Source organism: Oncorhynchus gorbuscha, linkage group LG21, assembly GCF_021184085.1.
Source record: "Oncorhynchus gorbuscha isolate QuinsamMale2020 ecotype Even-year linkage group LG21, OgorEven_v1.0, whole genome shotgun sequence".
Taxonomy (NCBI): domain Eukaryota; kingdom Metazoa; phylum Chordata; class Actinopteri; order Salmoniformes; family Salmonidae; genus Oncorhynchus; species Oncorhynchus gorbuscha.
The window spans coordinates 19,565,866-19,590,919 of record NC_060193.1 but is presented as its reverse complement, the minus strand read 5'-3'; the positions used below and the strand labels follow the sequence as shown (position 1 = coordinate 19,590,919).

Sequence of the window (25,054 nt, the reverse complement as noted above, 5' to 3'; positions counted from 1 at the left end):
AGGGAGAGGTAGTGGTGGGCTCACTAACAGAACTTCACAGAGGTGTGTGTGATGTGGGGCCAAGACAGGGCCCAGGCGCTGCGAACGGTTAATGCACTCCCCAGACACACTCCCCACATAGATGAGGAATAAAGATTACAATATGAAAGGAGCTGAGAGATGAACGGAGGGAGGGGCAGAGGGAGGAGGTGGAAGAGAGAGGGAGAACGAGAGAGAGAGGGGGCACTGTAGAGCGAGACATAATGAGGAAGACCACGCTTCATCTGAGGGGGAAAAAATAAGTGATTAGGAGAGGGGGATGACGAGGAGGGAAGAAAATAAGTGGAGTGATGATGGAATAAAGACTCCCGGAGAGAGACGCAAAGATGGACAGAAACACTGACAGGTAACAGTGGAAACAGAGGACTACGGTGGCGGGGCACATGGCCCCAGTAGCAGACAGAGGTGAGCTGCCCCCTTGGCAGCTAAGGATTCTTGTTAGGAGACCCGGCTCCACAGCCCGTATCAGAAATCAACCCAGCTACAACACACACACAGACGTACACACACACAGACACACACACGGACACACACACGGACACACACACACAGACGTACACACACAGACACATGCATGCACGACACAAAAATTGTAATAAGCCCCCCCAGCAGAGTGTTTGTGTGTTTGTGTGTGTGTTTATGTGTATTGTCAACCACTATGCTCTCTCCTTATCTAGCCCTGTAAGTCGTTTAGCAAACACAGTGATAAGGCAAACCTGCCACAGCTCATACCTGCAGCCTTACTAGGACACACACACACACACATATACAGCATTCACAGAGACAGCACCATCTGAACATTGCACAGTTGACAAGCATGTCGTAACATCTTGCTGTACACATCCACAGTAAAACCTCATAGACCTGAGCCAACAAGGACCCTAACTGAGAGAAAAATTACATTTATTGTGTTTCGTCCCCCACCAAAACAGCTTGTCTGTCTGGCTGGCTGTCATGTTAGCAGCAGTGTGAGTGTCAGGCAACAGCAACAGGAAGTGTTTTGTGATGCCTCAGTGCTCGTGGTTAAGAGACCGTAAAGTAGATAAGGCTGCACTGATGAGCCATCACTCACAACAGCACTCTGTCACAGCTGACGCTGCTGGGTCTGTCTGTCTGTCTGTCTGTCTGTCTGTCTGTCTGTCTGTCTGTCTGTCTGTCTGTCTGTCTGTCTGTCTGTCTGTCTGTCTGTCTGTCTGTCTGTCTGTCTGTCTGTCTGTCTGTCTGTCTGTCTGTCTGTCTGTCTGTCTGTCTGTCTGTCTGTCTGTCTGTCTGTCTGTCTGTCTGTCTGTCTGTCTGTCTGTCTGTCTGTCTGTCTGTCTGTCTGTCTGTCTGTCTGTCTGTGTGAATATGGGTGCGTGTGCCTTTTATTTCATTTTTGTGTAGGTGTAGTGCTTAACTGTGTGTGTGTGTGTGTGTGTGTGTGTGTGTGTGTGTGTGTGTGTGTGTGTGTGTGTGTGTGTGTGTGTGTGTGTGTGTGTGTGTGTGTGTGTGTGTGTGTGTGTGTGTGTGTGTGTGTGGCATTAATCAGTGTGTGGTGGGCCCGCCAGCGTTTTGGGCTGCTCACTCTGTTACTACGCTGCCGCTGCTTATTAATCAACACACACAAACACTCTGACGCTACTTATTAATCAACCCAGCAGACAGGCGGTGGCACTGCCCTGCGCCTGCCAAATAGGGAGCAGCATGCCTCTATAAGATAACTCCAACACTAGACCACTGGCCTTTTCTTGCCAGATACAGAGCAGGTTTAGTTACTCTAACATTGTAGGACCGTGAGATGACTACTGCGGGAAACGAAGAAAGAGTGACAATCCATCTTCCTTTGTGTAGAGAAGAATGAAGTTGCCCTTGATACTGATCTAAGGTCAGTTTTGCATTGCTGCTCTCTAATGGTTAAAGTTAGGATTCAGGCAGAGTTAGCTGATGCTAGATCAGTACTTCATCCTCTTTGTGGTGTTACTAGAAGGTAGAATTGTTGCGTGCCACTGGTGAGTTGGGTTATATTGATGGTTCTGACTCACATAGAGGAAGATGGAAGCTGAAAGGCTGACCCAGATTGACACACACACACAGACACACACACACACACACAGACACACCGACACACACACACACACACACACACACACACACACACACACACACACACACACACACACACACACACACACACACACACACACACACACACACACACACACACACACACACACACACACACACACACACACACACACACACACACACACACACACACACACACACACACACACACACACACACACACACACACACACACACACACACAGAGTTGAGTCAACAACGCTGACTTTTTGACAGAATGAAAAGGTGTTTATTTTGTTGTTCATTTATTCATGTTCCCAGATTAATTATAATTCAGGGTCTTGAACAACTTTCATTTATCTCTCTCGCTCTCTCTCTATCTCTCTCTCTCTGTCTCTCTGTCTCTTTTTTTCAAACTCTTGAAAAGAGCACTCGGTTTTTCTCTCTCTATTAGAGAGATGACAAGATAAGCAGAGAGAGAAAGAGAGAAAGACACTTACACAGGGAGAGGGGGGGTGAGAGAGAGAAGGAGAGAGAAAGACACTTACACAGGGAGAGGGGGGTGAGAGAGAGAAGGAGAGAGAAAGACACTTACACAGGGAGAGGGGGGGGTGAGAGAGAGAAGGAGAGAGAAAGACACTTACACGGGGAGAGGGGGGGTGAGAGAGAGAAGGAGAGAGAAAGGGGGATAACTAGAAAATTCTACAACAATGCATTCAACTGAAATGTGTCTTCCGCATTTAACCCCTATGAATCAGAGAGGTGCGGGGTGCTGCCGTAATCGACATCCACGTCTTTGACGCCCAGGGAACAGTGGGTTAACTGCCTTGCCCGGTGGTGGAACGACAGATTTTTATCTTGTCAGCTCGGGGATTCAATCCACCAACCTTTTGGTTACTGGCCCAACGCTCTAACCACTAGGTTACAGAGAGAGAGAGTGAAAAGAGAGGGGGGTGAGAGAGAATGAAAGAGAGAGGGGGTTGAGAGAGAAGGAGAGAGGGGGTGAGAGAGAGAGAAAGAGAGACGGGGTGAGAGAGAGGGAAAAGAGGGGTGAGATGAAGGGGGTTGAGAAGGAGAAAGAGAGTGGGGGTGAGAGAGAGAGGGAAAGAGAGAAAGAGAGAGGGGGTGTGGGAAAGAGAGAGGGGTTGAGAGAGAGGGGAGTGAGAGAGAGAGAGAAAAAGAGAGGGGTTGAGAGAGAGAGAGAGAGAGAGAGAGAGAGAGAGAGAGAGAGAGAGAGAGAGAGAGAGAGAGGAGAAAGAGAGAGATTGACAGAAAGATAAATTAAATGGGCCATTTTTTACTAGAGCGCTGCTGCCAGCAGCACACAGTAAACATGGGGTCTCTCATAGTACTGTACTGAACCGCTGTACACCATGGTGCTTCCTCTCAGAGATACATCCTGTCCCTCACACAGACACCTAGTTGGGTCTGTCTGTACTCTACTAACAGAAGAGAGGAAGACAGAAAGAGAGTGCAGAGAGTGGTACGGAGAATTGAGTCAGACAGACAATATTCCCACCCACACAAGGCCGTATGTAAACTGTCATTAAAACAGATATGCATCTTAAATACACACAAAAACAAACGTGTATTCTTCTATGTATGTAATTCATGCATAGGAAGTACCTCTCATCAGTAGACTGCAGTAGAGAGCTATGGAACAGCCAGTGGTGTGAGGAGGCAGCCCTCCAGAAGTTTGATGCGTGTGTGGAAACGAGATAAGCCAACAATTCCCTTTGTCATTAGTTTCCTATCCTCCCCATTCCTCCCTCCACCGCTATCGATGCCAATGGTCCTTATCTGACCAAATCTTTTCACATATTCACTGCCTCTGCATAACTGCCACAGTCATCACTGCGATGAAATGCGTTTTCTCCAATATTTGCATATTTTAATTACACTGACAGAGAGAATGAAAGTGAAGATTCTCGCACCGAGTGTGTGTTTGAGATGAACATTGCGAGACGTTGATTTTCTGACTGTTTTGGAGATTGTGTGTGTAACGCGTGTGCACGTGTGTGTGTGTGCAGTTGCCTGTGTTCATCTGAGTGTATGTGATATGGTGGCATCTAGAGCAGTGGTTCCCAAACGTTTTATTGTCTCGTACCCCTTCAAACATTCAACCTCCAGCTGCGTACCCCCTCTAGCACCAGGGTCAGCGCACTCTTAAATGTTGTTTTTTTGCCATCATTGTAAGCCTGCCACACACACACTATACGATACATTTCATAACTTCTTCGAGATAGGGGGCGCTCTTTTAATTTTTGGATTAAAAACGTTCCCATTTTAAACAAGATATTTTGTCACAAAAAGATGCTCGACTATGCATGTAATTGACAGCTTTGGAAAGATAAAACTCTGATGTTTCCAAAACTGCAATCTGTGAGTGCCCCAGAACTAATGCTACAGGCGAAACCAAGATGAAGTTTCATACAGGAAATGCCCCAGATTCTGAAGGCGCTGTGTTCCAATGTCTCCTTATATGGCTGTGAATACGCCAGGAATAAGCCTGCCCTTTGTGTCGTTTCTCCAAGGTGTCTGCAGCATTGTGACGTATTTGTAGGCATATCATTGGCAGATTGACCATAAGAGATTACATTTACCAGGTGTCCGCCCGGTGTCCTGTGTCGAAATTATTGCGTAATCTTTTGGTCCATGCGCGTTCCATTTCTTCAGAAGAGAAAGTCAACTGCCACGATGGATTTATCGTCGTTAGATATGTGAAAAACACCTTAAGGATTGATTCTAAACATCGGTTTGCCATGTTTCTGTCGATATTATGGAGTTAATTTGGAAAAAAGTTAGCGTTTTAATTTTTGCTATCTAAATGAGAGTCTCCTCATTGAAAACATCTGAAGTTCTTCAAAGGTAAATGATTTTATTTGAATGCTTTTCTGGTTTTTGTGAAAATGTTACATCCTGACCTCATCATAAAGATAGTTTCATAACCAGAGAGAGACAGACATCCTAACCTCATCATGAAGATAGTTTCATAACCAGAGAGAGACAGACATCCTAACCTCATCATAAAGATAGTTTCATAACCAGAGAGAGACAGACATCCTAACCTCATCATGAAGATAGTTTCATAACCAGAGAGAGACAGACATCCTAACCTCATCATAAAGATAGTTTCATAACCAGAGAGAGACAGACATCCTAACCTCATCATGAAGATAGTTTCATAACCAGAGAGAGACAGACATCCTAACCTCATCATAAAGATAGTTTCATAACCAGAGAGAGACAGACATCCTAACCTCATCATAAAGATAGTTTCATAACCAGAGAGAGACAGACATCCTAACCTCATCATAAAGATAGTTTCATAACCAGAGAGAGACAGACATCCTAACCTCATCATAAAGATAGTTTCATAACCAGAGAGAGACAGACATCCTAACCTCATCATAAAGATAGTTTCATAACCAGAGAGAGACAGACATCCTGACCTCATCATAAAGATAGTTTCATAACCAGAGAGAGACAGACATCCTAACCTCATCATAAAGATAGTTTCATAACCAGAGAGAGACAGACATCCTAACCTCATCATAAAGATAGTTTCATAACCAGAGAGAGACAGACATCCTAACCTCATCATAAAGATAGTTTCATAACCAGAGAGAGACAGACATCCTTACCTCATCATAAAGATAGTTTCATAACCAGAGAGAGACAGACATCCTAACCTCATCATAAAGATAGTTTCATAACCAGAGAGAGACAGACATCCTGACCTCATCATAAAGATAGTTTCATAACCAGAGAGAGACAGACATCCTAACCTCATCATAAAGATAGTTTCATAACCAGAGAGAGAGCACAGCATGAGGAAAGTGCAACACAAGTGTAGCTATGAGTCCAATAAAACGTAATAAAGCTGAATAGAATGAATCTGTGTAGTTCCTCTGTGATCAAGAGTTGGTGTTGCTCAGCATGTAGCATATTCTATGTTATCTAAGGGTTTGATGTGGGATAGTCACTAACACACGTGCACACACACACCATTTAGCCTTTCAATATGTAAATGTCAGCTTTCTGTGGGACGATCGTCAGGAGATTCTCTGGCAGATGAACGCAACGTATTTTTCTCTTTTTTTTTATTCGTCTGTTTGTTTCTGTTCCGTTTTTTAAATCCTAACTCGACCGGTGCACAGCTGTTCCTGTGGGATGGACGGCAGATTGCACTTAATTGGTCTCTCTTTTTATCTTTTACGCTCCTCTTCTCTTTTGTTCTTTCATTTAATTTCATGATTTATTTTCCTCAATCATGTTTGTCTTTGATGCCAGCCGTTGGCTGTGATATCCTGCTGGGGCTAACACTGGCACATCTGGGAAATCACATGTACAGTACAAGACACACCTACTCATTCAAGTGTTTTTCTTTATTTGGACTATTTTCTATATTGTAGAATAATAGTGAAGACATCAAACTATGAAATAACACAAATGGAATCATGTAGTACCCAAGAAAGTGTTGAACAAATCAAAATGTATTTTATATTTGAGATTTCATCAAAGTAGCCACCCTTTGCCTTGATGCCAGCTTTGCACACTCTTGGCATTCTCTCAACCAGCTTCACCTGGAATGCTTTTCCAACAGTCTTGAAGGAGTTCCCACAAATCAAATCAAATGTTATTTGTCACATACACATGGTTAGCAGATGTTAATGCGAGTGTAGTGAAATGCTAGTTCCGACCATGCAGTAATATCTAACAAGTATGAATGAGTGTAGGTCGAATGGCATAGGCAAGATGCAGTAGATGGTTTAGAGTACAGTATATACATATGAGATGAGTAATGTAGAGTATGTAAACATTATCTAAAGTGGCATTGTTTAAAGTGGTTAGTGATACATTTATTACATAAATTGTTTCATTATTAAGACATGAAGGTCAGTCTATCCAGAAAATTTCAGAACTTTGAAAGTTTCTTCAAGTGCAGTCACAAGAACCATCAAGCACTATGATGAAACTGACTCTCATGAGGACTGCCACAGGAAAGGAAGGCCCAGAGTTACCTCTTCTGCAGAGGGTAAGTTCATTAGAGTTACAAGCCTCAGAAATCCCTCCCAAATAAATGCTTCACAGAGTTCAAGTAACAGACACATTTCAACATTAACTGTTCAGAGGAGACTGTGTGAATCAGACGTTCATGGTTGAATTGCTGCAAAGAAATCACTACTAAAGGACACCAATAATAAGAAGAGACTTGATTGGGCCAAGAAACACGAGCAATGAACATTAGACTGGTGGAAATTTGTCCTTGCTTTGATGAGTACAAATGTGAGATTCCGGTTCCAATTTTTGGTTCTTTGTAAGTTCTGCATGTGTGGTTCCCACCGTGAAGCATGGAGGAGGAGGTGTGATGATGTGGGGGTGCTTTGCTGGTGACACTGTCTGTGATGCAGAATTAAAGGCATACTTAACCAGCATGGCTACCACAGCATTCCGCAGCAATACGCCATCCCATCTGGTTTAGGCTTAGTGGGACTATCAGTTTTTCAACAGGACAATGACCCAACACACCTCCAGGCTGTGTAAGGGCTATTTGACCAAGAAGGAGAGTGCTGCATCAGATGACCTGGCCTCCACAATACCCCGACCTTAACCTAATTGAGATGGTTTGGCATGAGTTGTACCACAGAGTGAAGGAAAAGCAGCCAACATGTGCTCAACATACAAGACGGCCTACAGGGAGGAGGTGAGGGCCCTCGGAGTGTGGTGTCAGGAAGATAACCTCATACTCAATGTCAACTAAACAAAAGAGATGATAGGAAATAGCAGAGGGAGCAGCCCCCTATCCACATCGACGGGACAGTAGTGGAGAAGATGGAAAGTACACATCACGGACAAACTGAAATGGTCCACCCACACAGACAGCTTGGTAAAGATGGCGCAGCTTCACCTCTTCAACCTCAGGAGGTTGAAGAAATTTGGCATGTCACCAAAAACACTCACAAACTTTTACAAATGCACAATCGAGAGCATCCTGTCGGGCTGTATCACCACCTGGTACGGCAACTGCTCCACCCCACAACCGTAAGGCTCTCCAGAGGATAGTGAGGTCTGCACAACGCATCACCGGGGGCAAACTACCTGCCTTCCAGGACACCTACACCACCCGATGTCACAGGAAGGCCATAAAGATCATCAAGGACAACAACCACCAGAGCCACTGCCTGTTCACCCCACTATCCAGAAGGCGAGGTCAGTACAGGTGCATCAAAGCGGGGAACGAGAGACTGAAAAACAGCTTCTATCTCAAGGCCATCAGACTGCCAACATACTGACTTATCTCTAGCCACTTTAAAGTAATGTGACTGTCGTTTCTCTTTGCTTATTTGAGCTGTTCTTGCCATAACGTGGACTTGATCTTTTACCAAATAGAGCTATCTTCTGAAAACCAACATTACCTTGTCACAACACAATTGATTGGTTCAAAGCATTAAGAAGAAAATGAATTTCACAAATTAACTTTTAACAAGACACACCTGTTAATTGAAATGCATTCCAGTTGACAACCTCATGAAGTAGGTTGAGAGAATGCCAATAGTATGCAAAGCTGTCATCAAAGGGTGGCTACTTTGAAGAATCTAAAATATATTTGGATTTGTTTCACACTTTTTGGTTACTATTTGATTCCATATGTGTTATTTCAGAGTGTTGATGTCTTCACTATTATTCTTCAATGTAGAAAATAGTAAAAAATTAAGAAAAGCCCTTGAATGAGTAGGTGTGTCCAAACGTTTGACTGGTACTGCATGTTCTCTGCCCAAACAGACCCTAGCACCCCTATTTCACCCCCCATTACCGATACACACACACATGCGAGCATGAACACACACTCGCACACACTGGAACATGTTGGAGACCCCCAGGGAGTGGGAAAGAGAAGAGGTGGGGGAGTGAGGGAACAAGAAGATCCATGGTGAGAAGAAAGAGGTAGAGGAGGAGGGAGCGCGACTGTGGAAGAGGACAGAGAGAGAAGGATGATGCTGAAGGAGAGAGAGGAGAAGGAAATGAGAGAGAGGAGCAGCCATTTTGGAAACCCCACCACACACACACACACACACACACACACACACACACACACACACACACACACACACACACACACACACACACACACACACACACACACACACACACACACACACACACAGGAAAGACAGCCACCGTTCAACTTCCAGAACTTCACAGGACAGCAGCAGTTCAAGACCAGCGCCTGTAAGGCCCCAAAGAGAGGAGAAAGGGGAGTGGTGAGATTAAAGGAAGAGGAAACTGATCAAGAAATTTGAACGGGAAAGAGAAGAGAGTGGGTTGAGTTAGTTGAAAGAAAGAGAAGAGAGTGGGTTGAGTTAGTTGAAAGAAAGAGAAGAGAGTGGGTTGAGTTAGTTGAAAGAAAGAGAAGAGAGTGGGTTGAGTTAGTTGAAAGAAAGAGAAGAGAGTGGGTTGAGTTAGTTGAAAGAAAGAGAAGAGAGTGGGTTGAGTTAGTTGAAAGAAAGAGAAGAGAGTGGGTTGAGTTAGTTGAAAGAAAGAGAAGAGAGTGGGTTGAGTTAGTTGAAAGAAAGAGAAGAGAGTGGGTTGAGTTAGTTGAAAGTGGGTTGAGTTAAAGAGAAGAGAGTGGGTTGAGTTAGTTGAAAGAAAGAGAAGAGAGTGGGTTGAGTTAGTTGAAAGAAAGAGAAGAGAGTGGGTTGAGTTAGTTGAAAGAAAGAGAAGAGAGTGGGTTGAGTTAGTTGAAAGAAAGAGAAGAGAGTGGGTTGAGTTAGTTGAAAGAAAGAGAAGAGAGTGGGTTGAGTTAGTTGAAAGAAAGAGAAGAGAGTGGGTTGAGTTAGTTGAAAGAAAGAGAAGAGAGTGGGTTGAGTTAGTTGAAAGAAAGAGAAGAGAGTGGGTTGAGTTAGTTGAGTTAGTTGAAAGAAAGAGAAGAGAGTGGGTTGAGTTAGTTGAAAGAAAGAGAAGAGAGTGGGTTGAGTTAGTTGAAAGAAAGAAAGAGAAGAGAGTGGGTTGAGTTAGTTGAAAGAAAGAGAAGAGAGTGGGTTGAGTTAGTTGAAAGAAAGAGAAGAGAGTGGGTTGAGTTAGTTGAAAGAAAGAGAAGAGAGTGGGTTGAGTTAGTTGAAAGAAAGAGAAGAGAGTGGGTTGAGTTAGTTGAAAGAAAGAGAAGAGAGTGGGTTGAGTTAGTTGAAAGAAAGAGAAGAGAGTGGGTTGAGTTAGTTGAAAGAAAGAGAAGAGAGTGGGTTGAGTTAGTTGAAAGAAAGAGAAGAGAGTGGGTTGAGTTAGTTGAAAGAAAGAGAAGAGAGTGGGTTGAGTTAGTTGAAAGAAAGAGAAGAGAGTGGGTTGAGTTAGTTGAAAGAAAGAGAAGAGAGTGGGTTGAGTTAGTTGAAAGAAAGAGAAAGAGAGTGGGTTGAGTTAGTTGAAAGAAAGAGAAGAGAGTGGGTTGAGTTAGTTGAAAGAAAGAGAAGAGAGTGGGTTGAGTTAGTTGAAAGAAAGAGAAGAGAGTGGGTTGAGTTAGTTGAAAGAAAGAGAAGAGAGTGGGTTGAGTTAGTTGAAAGAAAGAGAAGAGAGTGGGTTGAGTTAGTTGAAAGAAAGAGAAGAGAGTGGGTTGAGTTAGTTGAAAGAAAGAGAAAGGGGAGGAAAATGGATTTGGGCTTTTAAGAGAGAGAGAGATCGAGAGAAACAGAGATTGAGAGGGAGAGAAAGAGAGGCAGATATTGAGAGAGAGAGGGAGAAAGAGAGATATATATTCACTTTGTATGTTGTCTACCTCACTTGCTTTGGCAATGTTAACACATGTTTCCCATGCCAATAAAGCCCTTGAATTGAAATTGAATTGAATTGAGATAACTGGAAATAGGGAAAGAAAAGAGAGGCGGGAGCCTGCCTTTGGCTTCCACTATTCCCCTCTGTTTGTCTGTTTGTTCAAATCTGAACTGTTTTTCAGGGGAGTCGATGCTGCTATTTTGGGTAGAGAGGAGGGTGATCATCAACACACACACACACCGTGCTGAGGGTCTCGCATGGCCACTGAAACACAAAATCTGAATAATTTAGAACCTCACACGGCGCCCCGGAATAATTACAATGAGACAGCCAAGAAAGACTAACAACAAATGTAACTTGTTGTCAAAGACCCTTACGGTCTGGTGCTCTTACTGCAAGTGGTATTAAAAAAAAAAAAGATTGTGGTATGTCTTCTTCCCTCCTCCGCCTCCTCTTCTTCCTTCTCCTCCTTCTGCTTTGTCCTCCTCCCCCTCTTCCTTTGTCCCCCTCCTCCTTTTTCTTCCTCTCCCTCCTCCTTTTCCTCCTCCCCCTCCTCCATTTTTCTCCTCTCCCTCCTCCTTTTCCTCCTCCCCCTCCTCCATTTTCCTCCTCCCCTCCTCCATTTTCCCCTCTCCCTCCTCCATTTCCCTCCTCTCCCTCCTCCTTTTTCCTCCTCCCGCTCCTCCTTTTACCTCCTCTCCCTCCTCCTTTTTCCTCCCCCTCCTCCATTTCCCTCCTCTCCCTCCTCCTTTTTCCTCCTCCCGCTCCTCCTTTTACCTCCTCTCCCTCCTCCTTTTTCCTCCTCCCCCTCCTCCATTTTTCTCCTCTCCCTCCTCCTTTTTCCTCCCCCCTCCTCCATTTCCCTCCTCTCCCTCCTCCTTTTTCCTCCTCCCGCTCCTCCTTTTACCTCCTCTCCCTCCTCCTTTTTCCTCCCCCCTCCTCCATTTCCCTCCTCTCCCTCCTCCATTTTCCTCCTCTCCCTCCTCCTTTTCATCCCCCTCCTCCATTTCCCTCCTCTCCCTCCTCCAATTTCCTCCTCTCCCTCCTCCTTTTTCCTCCCCCTCCTCCATTTCCCTCCTCTCCCTCCTCCTTTTCCCTCCTCCCGCTCCTCCTTTTTCCTCCTCTCCCTCCTCCTTTTTCCTCCCCCCCTCCTCCATTTCCCTCCTCTCCCTCCTCCTTTTTCCTCCTCCCGCTCCTCCTTTTTCCTCCTCCTCATCATCCTCTTCCACCACCTTCATCTCTTTCCTGTGCTATGTGTAGTTCACCCTGTTAAATGCCTTGCCATTCACAGCTGCTGTAAGAAGAAGTGTCAGGAAAGACAGAATGAAGCAGAATGGTAGGTTGGGTGTTAGTGTGACAGCGTTGTAAGCAGGGGGGTATTGTATTGACATATTTAGGCTGTGGTGGGGATGGTTGGGCTGGATGAGTAGCAGCCTGACAGTTGGGCCTGCCTGCCTTCCTGCCTTCCTGCCTTCCTGCCTTCCTGCCTGCCTGCCTGCCTGCCTTCCTGCCTTCATGCCTGCCTGCCTGCCTTCCTGCCTGCCTGCCTTCCTTCCTGCCTGCCTTCCTGTCTTCCTGCCTGCCTTCCTTCCTGCCTGTCTGCCTTCCTTCCTTCCTTCCTTCCTGCCTACCTACCTTCCTGCCTGCCTGCCTGCCTGCCTGCCTGCCTGCCTTCCTTCCTTCCTTCCTTCCTTCCTTCCTTCCTTCCTGCCTTCCTTCCTTCCTTCCTTTCTTCCTGCCTGCCTGCCTTCCTTCCTTCCTTCCTGCCTGCCTTCCTGCCTGCCTGCCTGCCTGCCTGCCTTCCTTCCTTCCTTCCTTCCTTCCTGCCTTCCTTCCTGCCTGCCTGCCTGCCTGCCTGCCTGCCTGCCTGCCTGCCTGCCTGCCTGCCTGCCTTCCTGCCTGCCTTCCTGCCTTCCTGCCTGCCTGCCTTTCTAGTAGGTGTCTGAATGGAAGGAGAGACAGCTGGCTTTGACACCTTACTGCAAATGGAAAAGAGAGGTCTGTGTAATGTGCTTGTATGTAGTTCAGAGAGAGAGTGAGAGTGTTAGGGTGACCACAGTTAAAATACTCAAATGAGAGACAATGGGATGACACACAAAAATCCCCCTCCCGGTGCACTGAAGGACCTCAATGAGGTTAGTCTCAGGGAATGTAAGACACTTTTAAAAGGGGATTGAGTGAAGTAGCAGGAAATATGTTGAATGAGCAACTAATGAACATGGAGAGACTCACAAGTTTGACCAAATGACCTTATGTATTTCAGTCTAATATGGCTATTTACTTACTTTTATAGCTCTTCGTCAGAAGCATGCTTTTTGTAAGTAGTTAGCCCTAACTGTCCTCTCCAAGTTTAGCTGGATATAGACCTCAATGATTTGACAAATGTGATTGGTTGATGATATGACATTGGCCTACGTCTCATGTTGCTCTGCGCAGAATATCAGATCTCAACAACGATCGGAGAAGTGTTTAACATCACCAATACGCTTTCCCATTGAACATACTTCATTCCGTATGAAATATTATAGTTTGATTGCATTTTAAGGTATCTGAGGGTTGGATAGAAACGTATTTTGACTCAAACAAAGTTTAGGGGTAGGTTTTCGGATTCCTATCTTGGCATGTTGAACGATTGGATTACTCAAATCGATGGCGCCAACAAAACTGACTTTTTGGGATGCAAAGAAGGATTTTATCTAACAAAACAACACTGCATGTTATAGCTGGGACCCTTTGGATGACAAATCAGAGGAAGATTTTCAAAAAGTAAGTAAATATTTAATCGCTATTTGTGAATGTATGAAACCTGTGCCGGTGGAAAAAATATTTTGATGTGGGGCGCCGTCCTCAAACAATCACATGGCATGCTTTTGCTGTAAAGCCTACTGTAAATCAAACAATGCAGTTAAATTAACAAGAATTTAAGCTTTCAACCGATATAAGACACTTGTATGTACCTAAATGTTTAATACCCATAATTCTTCAGATTTATTTATTTGAATTGCGTGCCCTCCAATTTCACCGGAAGTTGTCCCTCTAGCGGGACGCCTAGCCTTAAGAAGTTTTAAATAAGGATTATTAAGCCTTGAGACAATTGAGATGAGGATTGTGTGATTCAGAGGGTGAATGGGAAAAACAAAATATTTAAGTGCTTTTGAAGGAGGTATGGTGGTAGGTGCCAGGTGCACCTGCTACCATACTGCAACGCTGCTGGGTTTTTCACGCTCAACAGTTTCCCCTGTGTATCAGGAATTGTTCACCACCCAAAGGACACCCAGCCAACCTAACACAACTGTGGGAAGCATTGGAATCAACATGGGCCAGCATCCCAGTGTCCCGACGAATTTAGGCTGTTCTGATGGCAAAAAGAGTGCGCAACTTAATACTAGGACAGTGTTCTTAATGTTTTGCTTCTCAGTGTATAGTCTTGTGAGTGTGCATCGAGACAGTACCGATAGTCCAGATATATAGGCGTATCTTGTCATAAGCTCAACGTGACCGCAAAAGAGAGAGCTTGGAATGTCTGACTGAAATACGGGACAAGTCAACTCTGTTTTATAAATTAGTGGTGTTTAAATTTGTTGATAAAATGCAGGATGTGCTTGTTTAGTTGCGGGACAAAGGGCCAAAATGCAGGACTGTCCCGCACAATCCGGGACATGTGGTCACCCTAGTGTGTGTGTGTGTGTGTGTGTGTGTGTGTGTGTGTGTGTGTGTGTGTGTGTGTGTGTGTGTGTGTGTGTGTGTGTGTGTGTGTGTGTGTGTGTGTGTGTGTGTGTGTGTGTGTGTGTGTGTACACATTTGTGTGTGTGTGTGTGTGTGTGTGTGTGTGTGTGTGTGTACACATTTGTGTGTGCGTGTGTGTGTACTGTAGGTGTGTGTTCAAATATTGTAAGCAGTATCCAGTTTGATTATTCAGGGCCAGACAAACACAGCTGTTCCTTTCACACACTCGGATACTACAGAGCTGGAAACACACACACACACACACACGCACACACACACACACACAGACACACACACACACACTCCACCCTATCCCAAACCTTAACCCATAACTTAAATAACTTAGGATTTTGGCAATGACGCTCTTTATCTACTTCCCTAGAGTCAGATGAACTCGTGCAGTCTATGTAACTTGACTGTATAGCCCGATTGAGATTCAATGTCCCCGCGTTTGCTGAGACTGCATTCACGGTAAACGCTCCATATGTTGGCTCAATCGGAAATGACCTTTACAATTCAATATCTCTATACTGCTGATCTTCCGCGATACAAAGTCAATGGAGCCGTAAGGAGGCGAGCGATGCATACCAGCATGTGAGCACACGCCGGCACGCACCCACCACGCTCACACACACAGTACATACAGTACATACACAATGTGCATGTGTTTTATCCTTGGAGTATGGGTACTAAGACAAGTGGCAGTGTGTGTCGACACACAGAGGAGTGTATAGTTCTGTCTTCTGTCTTATTGTGTGTGTTAGAGAGAGGACGACAACCTCAGCGTATGTGTCTTTGTATGTGTGTGCTCATGCGTGCATAGTGTGCGTGTGAGTGTGAGTGTGTGTGTGTGTGTGTGTGTATGTGCGTGTCTGTGTGTGTGCGAGAGAGAGAGAGAGTCTTCTCTGTAGTGTCAGTTCTTTGATCAGCCTCCCCCTGCTTGGGAGCCAACCCCTGGTGTCTTGGAGGCAGATGAAACACACACACATCCATAGATGAAACACTGTGCTTCTATCCTCCCTCCCTTCCTCCCTCTCTCTCTCTATCCGGGGCCACCTCACAGTCATAGAACACCTACTATCTATCTATCTTCTCTTCTCCCCTTCCCTCTCTCCTCTCTTCTCCCTTAACAATGGCTCCTTACTCAGCCTTTCATCTCTTGTTGAACCAGTTTATTTATTAACAGGCCTTGATGTTTTATTCTATATCGCCTTTATCAATGTATGTGAGAGGACAGGCGACTGTAGAATATGTGAGAGGACAGGCGACTGTAGAATATGTAAGAGGACAGGCGACTGTAGAATATGTAAGAGGACGGTCGACTGTAGAATATGTAAGAGGACGGTCGACTGTAGAATATGTGAGAGGACAGGCGACTGTAGAATATGTGAGAGGACAGGCGACTGTAGAATATGTAAGAGGACGGTCGACTGTAGAATATGTGAGAGGAAAGGCGACTGTAGAATATGGGAGAGGACAGGCGATTGTAGAACATGGGAGAGGACAGGCGGATGTAGAATATGGGAGAGGACAGGCAATTGTAGAATGTGGGAGAGGACAGGCGACTGTAGAATATGGGAGAGGACAGGCGACTGTAGAATATGGGAGAGGACAGGCGACTGTAGAATATGTGAGAGGACAGGCAATTGTAGAATCTGGGAGAGGACAGGCGACTGTAGAATATGGGAGAGGACAGGCGACTGTAGAATATGGGAGAGGACAGGCGACTGTAGAATTTGGGAGAGGACGGGCGACTGTAGAATTTGGGAGAGGACAGGCGACTGTAGAATATGAGAGAGGACGGTCGACTGTAGAATATGGGAGAGGACAGGCGACTGTAGAATATGGGAGAGGACAGGCGACTGTAGAATTTGGGAGAGGACGGGCGACTGTAGAATTTGGGAGAGGACAGGCGACTGTAGAATATGAGAGAGGACGGTCGACTGTAGAATATGGGAGAGGACAGGCAACTGTAGAATATGGGAGAGGACAGGCGACTGTAGAATATGTAAGAGGACAGGCGACTGTAGAATATGTGAGAGGACGGTCGACTGTAGAATATGGGAGAGGACAGGCGACTGTAGAATATGGGAGAGGACAGGCGACTGTAGAATATGTGAGAGGACGGTCGACTGTAGAATATGGGAGAGGACAGGCGACTGTAGAATATGGGAGAGGACAGGCGACTGTAGAATATGTGAGAGGACGGTCGACTGTAGAATATGGGAGAGGACAGGCGACTGTAGAATATGGGAGAGGACAGGCGACTGTAGAATATGTAAGAGGACGGTCGACTGTAGAATATGGGAGAGGACAGGCGACTGTAGAATATGGGAGAGGACGGTTGACTGTAGAACATGGGAGAGGACAGGCGACTGTAGAATATGTAAGAGGACGGTCAACTGTAGAATATGTGAGAGGACAGGCGACTGTAGAATATGTGAGAGGACAGGCGACTGTAGAATATGTGAGAGGACGGTCGACTGTAGAATATGTGAGAGGACAGGCGACTGTAGAATATGTGAGAGGACAGGCAATTGTAGAACATGGGAGAGGACAGGCGACTGTAGAATATGGGAGAGGACGGGCGACTGTAGAATGTGGGAGAGGACGGGCGACTGTAGAATGTTGAAGAGGACGGGCGACTATAGAATGTGGGAGAGGACGGGCGACTGTAGAATATGGGAGAGGACGGGCGACTGTAGAATGTGGGAGAGGACGGGCGACTGTAGAATGTGGGAGAGGACGGGGGACTGTAGAATGTGGGAGAGGACGGGTGACTGTAGAATGTGGGAGAGGACGGGCGACTGTAGAATGTGGAAGAGGACGGGCGACTATAGAATGTGGGAGAGGACGGGCGACTGAAGAATGTGGGAGAGGACGGGCTACTGTAGAATGTGGGAGAGGGCGGGCGACTGTAGAATGTGGGAGAGGACTGGCGACTGTAGAATGTGGGAGTGGACGGGCGACTATAGAATGTGGGAGAGGACGGGCGACTATAGAATGTGGAAGAGGACAGGCGACTATAGAATATGGGAGAGGAGACTATAGAATGTGGAAGAGGACAGGCGACTATAGAATGTGGGAGTGAATGGGCGACTATAGAATGTGGGAGAGGACCGGTGACTGTAGAATGTGGAGAACATTATTGTCAAAATAAACTCTCTATTAACGATGCATCTCTCTCCCTCTTCCTCCCCCCTCTCTCCCTCTTCCTCCCCCTCTGTCCCACTCTCCTCACTTTTGTAAAGGTTTCCTGAGTACAGGGGACCAGTCAGCCAAGGGGAACTACGGTCTGCTGGACCAGATCCAGGCTCTGCGTTGGCTCAATGAGAACATCGGCCATTTTGGGGGCGACCCCGAGCGCATCACCATCTTCGGCTCTGGCGCCGGGGCTTCCTGCGTCAACCTCCTCATCCTCTCGCACCACTCCGAGGGTAAGGGGCACACTGGTGGGTTACATTCATATTTTATTTGATTTACTTCTCAGTTCTTAGATGACTTACTCTTACCCGATCGAACAAGGGTACATGGATATACTATCTGGTTACTCCCAAGGATGGATTGGTTCAAAGTGAGTTCAGAGTGACATCATCTTATACCCCATATAATACCAGAGCCAAAAGTAGTGCACTACCTAGGGATTAGGGTGTCATTTGAGACAGAGGATCAACATTTATATTGGGAGCAATGTGGTCCAATGACCTGCAGGGAAACCTTGACAACCGCACTCCTCTGCGTTGAACATATTATACTGCCAGGTATACTCTGACCCCTCTGAGAGAGAGAGAGAGAGAGAGAGAGAGAGAGAGAGAGAGAGAGAGAGAGAGAGAGAGAGAGAGAGAGAGAGAGAGAGAGAGAGAGCTGCAGAGCATGAGAGAGAGAGAGAGAGAGAGAGAGAGAGAGAGAGAGAGAGAGAGAGAGAGAGAGAGAGAGAGAGAGAGAGAGAGAGAGAGAGAGAGAGAGAGAGAGAGACTGTAGAGAGAGAGAGAGAGACTGTAGAGATATTGAGAGAGAGAGACTGTGTAGAGGGAGAAAGAGACTATAGAGAGAGAGGGAACAAGATTGAGACTGTGTAGAGAGAGACAGAGACTGTAGAGAGAGAGAGACAGAGCGCACAAGAGTGAGACTGTGTAGAGCGAGAGAGAGACTAGAGAGAGAGACTGTGTAGAGAGAGAGAGACTGTAGAGAGGGAGAGCGAGAGACTGTAGAGAGAGAGAGACTGTAGAGAGAGATAGAGATAGAGACTGTAGAGAGAGAGAGACTGTAAGAGAGAGAGAGAGAGAGACTGTAGAGAGAGAGAGCGAGATACTGTAGAGAGATTGTAGAGAGAGAGAGAGACAGAGAGAGAGAGTGAGACTGTAGAGAGAGACAGAGACTGTAGAGAGATAGAGACAGAGCGCACGAGAGTGAGACTGTGTAGAGCGAGAGAGAGACTAGAGGGAGAGACAGTGTAGAGAGAGAGACTGTAGAGAGGGAGAGAGAGAGACTGTAGAGAGAGAGAGACTGTAGAGAGAGAGATAGAGATAGAGACTTTAGAGAGAGAGAGAGAGAGAGAGAGAGAGACTGTAGAGAGAGAGATAGACTGAGAGAGAGAGAGAGAGAGAGAGAGAGAGAGAGAGAGAGAGAGAGAGAGAGAGAGAGAGAGAGAGAGAGAGAGACTGTAGAGAGATAGACTGTAGACAGAGAGAGACTGCAGAGAGAGAGAGAGAGAGAGAGAGAGAGAGAGAGAGAGAGAGAGAGAGAGAGAGAGAGAGAGAGAGAGAGAGAGAGAGAGAGAGAGAGAGACTGTGGAGAGAGAGAGAGACTGTAGAGAGAGAGAGGCCGTAGAGAGACTGTAGAGAGAGGGGGGAGACTGTAGAGAGAGAGAGAGCAAGAGACTGTAGAGAGGCTGTAGAGAGAGAGAGACTGTAGAGAGAGAGCGAGAGCGAGAGAGAGAGAGAGAGAGAGAGAGAGAGAGAGAGAGAGATACTGTAGAGAGACTGTAGAGAGAGATTGTAGAGGGAGAGAGAGAGAGACTGTAGAAGGAGAGAGAGAGAGAGAGAGAGACTGTAGAGGGAGAGAGAGAGACTCTAGAGCAGTGGTCACCAAACTACGGAGCGGGAGAGAGTCAGCACATTTGGCCCGGCCCTCTGAACAATACCAGAGAGAGAATTTTTTTCCTATTTGGCCTCCAGAAAAAAAAAAAAATCCTAGGCCCGGCCCTGTCAAAGAGAGAACGGAATAATGGCGAAAAGGTTAGGTAAGAGAAAAATAGATTCAGAATGCAGGGTATTTAACCTGCAGTGGACAAACGATTATTTTTTTGTTCAATGCAAAGAAAAGGCTGTTTGTCTCATCTGTCAAGAGACGGTGGCGGTATTCAAAGAATACAATCTTCGCCGACACTATGAATCCCGTCACAAAGACAAGTACGATAGCTTGCAAGGCCAAATACGAGCAGACAAACTCTCAAAGCTAAAAAGTGGACTACTATCTCAGCAGAATACATTTGTACACCAAGCTCAGCTGAACCAGGCATCCGTTCGGGCCAGAGCTAAACTGATAGCAAGAAGCGGTAAGCCTTTCACTGACGGAGAGTTTGTTAAGAAATGCTGTCGCGGAGGAGGTGTGTCCGAGAAGAAAGATGCATTTAATGCCGTAAGTCTGTCGGCGAGTACAATCACCAGACGCGTTGAAGAAATCGGGAGTAATGTATATGCCCAGCTGCAGCAGAAGAGAAAGAATTTGACTTTTTTCATTAGCACTGGATGAGAAAGTGCAAGACACAGCGCAACTGCTCATTTTTATTCGTGGAGTTAGCGCAAACTTTGAGATATGCGAGGAGCTGGCAGCCCTCCAAAGTCTCAAAGGGACTACAACGGGAGAGGATATTTTTGACAAAGTGTGCCAAACCATGGAGAAGTTGGACCTGGACTGGTCAAAGCTAGCTAGCATCACGACTGACGGGGCTCCTAGCATGGTGGGCGAAACTCGCGGTCTAATAGGACGCATGAACCGGGAGTTGGAAAAAGGGGTCTCACCGCCCCGCTACGAGTCCACTGCCTAATTCACCAGCAAGCACTGTGCTGCAAAGTGTTGACGTGGGATTCTGTAATGAAGGTTGTGGTGTCGTGCATAAACTTCATCAGAGCAAAGGGACTTAAACACAGGCAGTTCCAAGAATTCCTGTCTGAACTGGAGTCTACGCACGGAGATGTGCTGTACTACACAGAGGTCCGATGGCTGAGCCGGGGCAGAGTTTTGGCGTTTTACGAGCTACCCAAAATTAACGCATTTCTTCATTTAAAAGACAAAACGGTCCCAGAGCTGATCGACCCAGAATGGAAATGGCACCTCGCATTTTTAACAGACGTGACAGAAATACTTAACAGCCTTAACTTGCAGCTACAAGGCGAGGGGAAACTCATTTCGACATGTATTCCTCCACATAAAAGCATTTGAGGTGAAATAGCGCTGCTTTTGGAAAAAGCGCAACCGTCCATCTTCCTGCTACCCAAAACATGTCGACTCCCAGCGGTCCCGTTCCTAGCTGAAAAGTGCGTGGAAGCACTGGAAATGCTGAATGTCGATTCAGTGAACTACATGTTCATGCAAAAGAAATCCGTCTTTTCAGAACCCCTTTGTTGCCGACATTGATGAAGCCCAGCCTTCATATCAGTTTAAGTTGGCTGAGTTACAGAACTGTGATGTTCTGAAAGACGCATTCAAGCCCAACAGTCTCATTGACTTCTATGCCGCCCTCCCAAACGACACATATCCAAACATCAAAAAACACGCAATGAAAATGTCCACAGTTTTTGGCAGCACGTATATCTGCGAGAAAACCCTACATGAAACTGCTGTAAACCCCGATGAGATCAAGATTGACAGATGAACATTTGCATCAGTGCTTGAGACTGGCTGTGACTAGAATGGAATCTGATATTCAACTTCTCACCAGCCAGATGCAGGCCCACAGTTCACACTGATGAACATACATAGGTAGCGGTGTCTACAAGCCTACTGGAACCTACAAAAGGATTATAAGGAAGGAACACAAGAACTTTAAGAGACTGCTCATATGTGTCAGAGAGATTCTGCTCTGACAACTGAGCTGAACTTTTATCTTTTAAGATTGTGCATGGCACGACAGAAAGTTAATGTTCCATGGCTTTTTTTTCTATGAAGAACCCAGAGAGAGTTATTTAGTTATTATTTATTTCCTGTTTTTTCTGTGAAGAACTCAGAGAGGGTTATTTAGTTATTATTTATTTAATTAATAGTGTTATTATTTGTTTCCTGACTTTTTTTCTGTAAAGAACCTGGAAAGGGTTATTTGGTTATGTGTGGCTTTCTGGAAAACAATAAATTTTTTAAGCTCCCGTACGATCGTCACACTTTTTCTGTTACAAACTGACACCGGCCCCCCATCAGAGAAGGGAAAAGTTATGTGGCCCTCACAGGAAAAAGTTTGGGGACCCCTGCTCTAGAGGGATAGAGAGAGAGATACTGTAGAGGGAGAGAGAGAGAGAGAGAGAGAGACTATAGAGGGAGAGAGAAAACCGTAGAGAGAGATAGAACCGTAGAGAGAGAGAGAATGACTGTAGAGAGGGAGAGAGAGAGACACTGTAGAGAAAGAAGGAGAGAGAGACTAGAGAAAGTAAGAGATGTATGTTTTCTGTAGGTATTTTTCTGTGTGTGCGTGTGTGTGTGTGTGTGTGTGTGTGTGTGTGTGTGTGTGTGTGTGTGTGTGTGTGTGTGTGTGTGTGTGTGTGTGTGTGTGTGTGTGTGTGTGTGTGTGTGTGTGTGTGTGTGTGTGTGTGTGTGTGTGTGTGTGTGTGTGTGTGTGTGTGTGTGTGTGTGTGTGTCTAGACATGAGACTGTGAGTAAACAACCAATATAGTATGTGCATGTCCTCCTGTCCTCTCCTCCCCTAACCTACATGTGCTCTCCTCCCCTAACCTACATGTCCTCTCCTCCTCTAACCTACATGTCCTCTCCTCCTCTCCTATCCTAACCTACATGTCCTCTCCTCCTCTCCTACCCTAACCTACATGTCCTCTCCTCCTCTAACCTACATGTCCTCTTCTCCTCTCCTCCTCTAACCTACATGTCCTCTCCTATCCTATCCTAACCTACATGTCCTCTCCTCCTCTCCTACCCTAACCTACATGTCCTCTCCTCCTCTAACCTACATGTCCTCTTCTCCTCTCCTACCCTAACCTACATGTCCTCTCCTCCTCTAACCGACATGTCCTCTCCTCCTCTCCTACCCTAACCTACATGTCCTCTCCTCCTCTAACCTACATGTCCTCTTCTCCTCTAACCTACATGTCCTCTCCTCTCCTCTCCTAACCTACATGTCCTCTCCTCCTGTAACCTACATGTCCTCTCCTCCTCTAACCTACATGTCCTCTTCTCCTCTAACCTACATGTCCTCTCCTCTCCTCTCCTAACCTACATGTCCTCTCCTCCTCTAACCTACATGTCCTCTCCTCCTCTAACCTACATGTCATCTCCTCCTCTAACCTACATGTCCTCTTCTCCTCTAACCTACATGTCCTCTCCTCTCCTAACCTACATGTCCTCTCCTCCTCTCCTACCATAACTTACATGTCCTCTCCTCCTCTAACCTACATGTCCTCTCCTCTCCTAACCTACATGTCCTCTCCTCTCCTAACCTATATGTCCTCTCCTCCTCTAACCTACATGTCCTCTCCTCCTCTAACCTACATGTCCTCTTCTCCTCTAACCTACATGTCCTCTCCTCTCCTAACCTACATGTCCTCTCCTCCTCTCCTACCATAACCTACATGTCCTCTCCTCCTCTCCTACCATAACCTACATGTCCTCTCCTCCTCTAACCTACATGTCCTCTCCTCCCATAACCTACATGACCTCTCCTCCTCTAACCTACATGTCCTCTCCTCTCCTCTCCTAACCGACATGTCCTCTCCTCCTCTCCTACCCTAACCTACATGTCCTCTCCTCCTCTAACCTACATGTCCCCCCTCCTCTCCTACCCTAACCTACATGTCCTCTCCTCCTCTAACCTACATGTCCTCTCCTCCTCTAACCTACATGTCCTCTCCTCCTCTCCTACCCTAACCTACATGTCCTCTCCTCCTCTAACCTACATGTCCTCTCCTCTCGTCTCCTAACCTACATGTCCTCTCCTCCTCTAACCTACATGTCCTCTCCTCCTCTAACCTACATGTCCTCTCTTCCTCTAACCTACATGTCATCTCCTCCTCTAACCTACATGTCCTCTTCTCCTCTAACCTACATGTCCTCTCCTCTCCTAACCTACATGTCCTCTCCTCCTCTCCTACCATAACTTACATGTCCTCTCCTCCTCTAACCTACATGTCCCTCTCCTCCTCTAACCTACATGTCCTCTCCTCCTAACCTACATGTCCTCTCCTCCTCTAACCTACATGTCCTCTCCTCCTCTAACCTACATGTCCTCTCCTCCTCTAACCTACATGTCCTCTTCTCCTCTAACCTACATGTCCTCTCCTCTCCTAACCTACATGTCCTCTCCTCCTCTCCTACCATAACCTACATGTCCTCTCCTCCTCTCCTACCATAACCTACATGTCCTCTCCTCCTCTAACCTACATGTCCTCTCCTCCCATAACCTACATGACCTCTCCTCCTCTAACCTACATGTCCTCTCCTCTCCTCTCCTCTCCTAACCGACATGTCCTCTCCTCCTCTAACCTACATGTCCTCTCCTCCCATAACCTACATGACCTCTCCTCCTCTAACCTACATGTCCTCTCCTCTCCTCTCCTCTCCTAACCGACATGTCCTCTCCTCCTCTCCTACCCTAACCTACATGTCCTCTCCTCCTCTAACCTACATGTCCCCCCTCCTCTCCTACCCTAACCTACATGTCCTCTCCTCCTCTAACCTACATGTCCTCTCCTCCTCTAACCTACATGTCCTCTCCTCCTCTCCTACCCTAACCTACATGTCCTCTCCTCCTCTAACCTACATGTCCTCTCCTCTCGTCTCCTAACCTACATGTCCTCTCCTCCTCTCCTACCCTAACCTACATGTCCTCTCCTCCTCTAACCTACATGTCCTCTCCTCTCCTCTCCTAACCTACATGTCCTCTCCTCTCCTAACCTACATGTCCTCTCCTCCTCTCCTTTCCTAACCTACATGTCCTCTCCTCCTCTAACCTACATGTCCTCTCCTCCTCTTCTACCCTAACCTACATGTCCTCTCTTCCTCTAACCTACATGTCCTCTCCTCCTCTCCTACCCTAACCTACATGTCCTCTCCTCCTCTAACCTACATGTCCTCTCCTCTCCTCTCCTAACCTACATGTCCTCTCCTCCTCTCCTACCATAACCTACATGTCCTCTCCTCTCCTCTCCTAACCTACATGTCCTCTCCTCCTCTCCTCTCCTAACCTACATGTCCTCTCCTCCTCTAACCTACATGTCCTCTCCTCCTCTCCTACCCTAAC

General features: G+C 46.3%; 1 protein-coding gene across 4 annotated transcripts in view; it reads left to right on the top strand.

The window, feature by feature from the left end:
* The window catches only part of LOC124007902 (neuroligin-2-like), a 335,505-nt gene that overhangs the window by 291,678 nt on the left and 18,773 nt on the right, over positions 1 to 25,054 (top strand). For 2 of the 4 annotated variants that reach the window (XM_046318766.1, XM_046318764.1), the window contains one exon: positions 17,844 to 18,029. In XM_046318766.1, the coding sequence (XP_046174722.1) occupies positions 17,844 to 18,029 (186 nt within the window). Of the gene's footprint in view, positions 1 to 17,843; positions 18,045 to 25,054 lie in introns of all 4 variants that reach the window. The other 2 variants (XM_046318765.1, XM_046318763.1) reach the window with 1 other exon arrangement.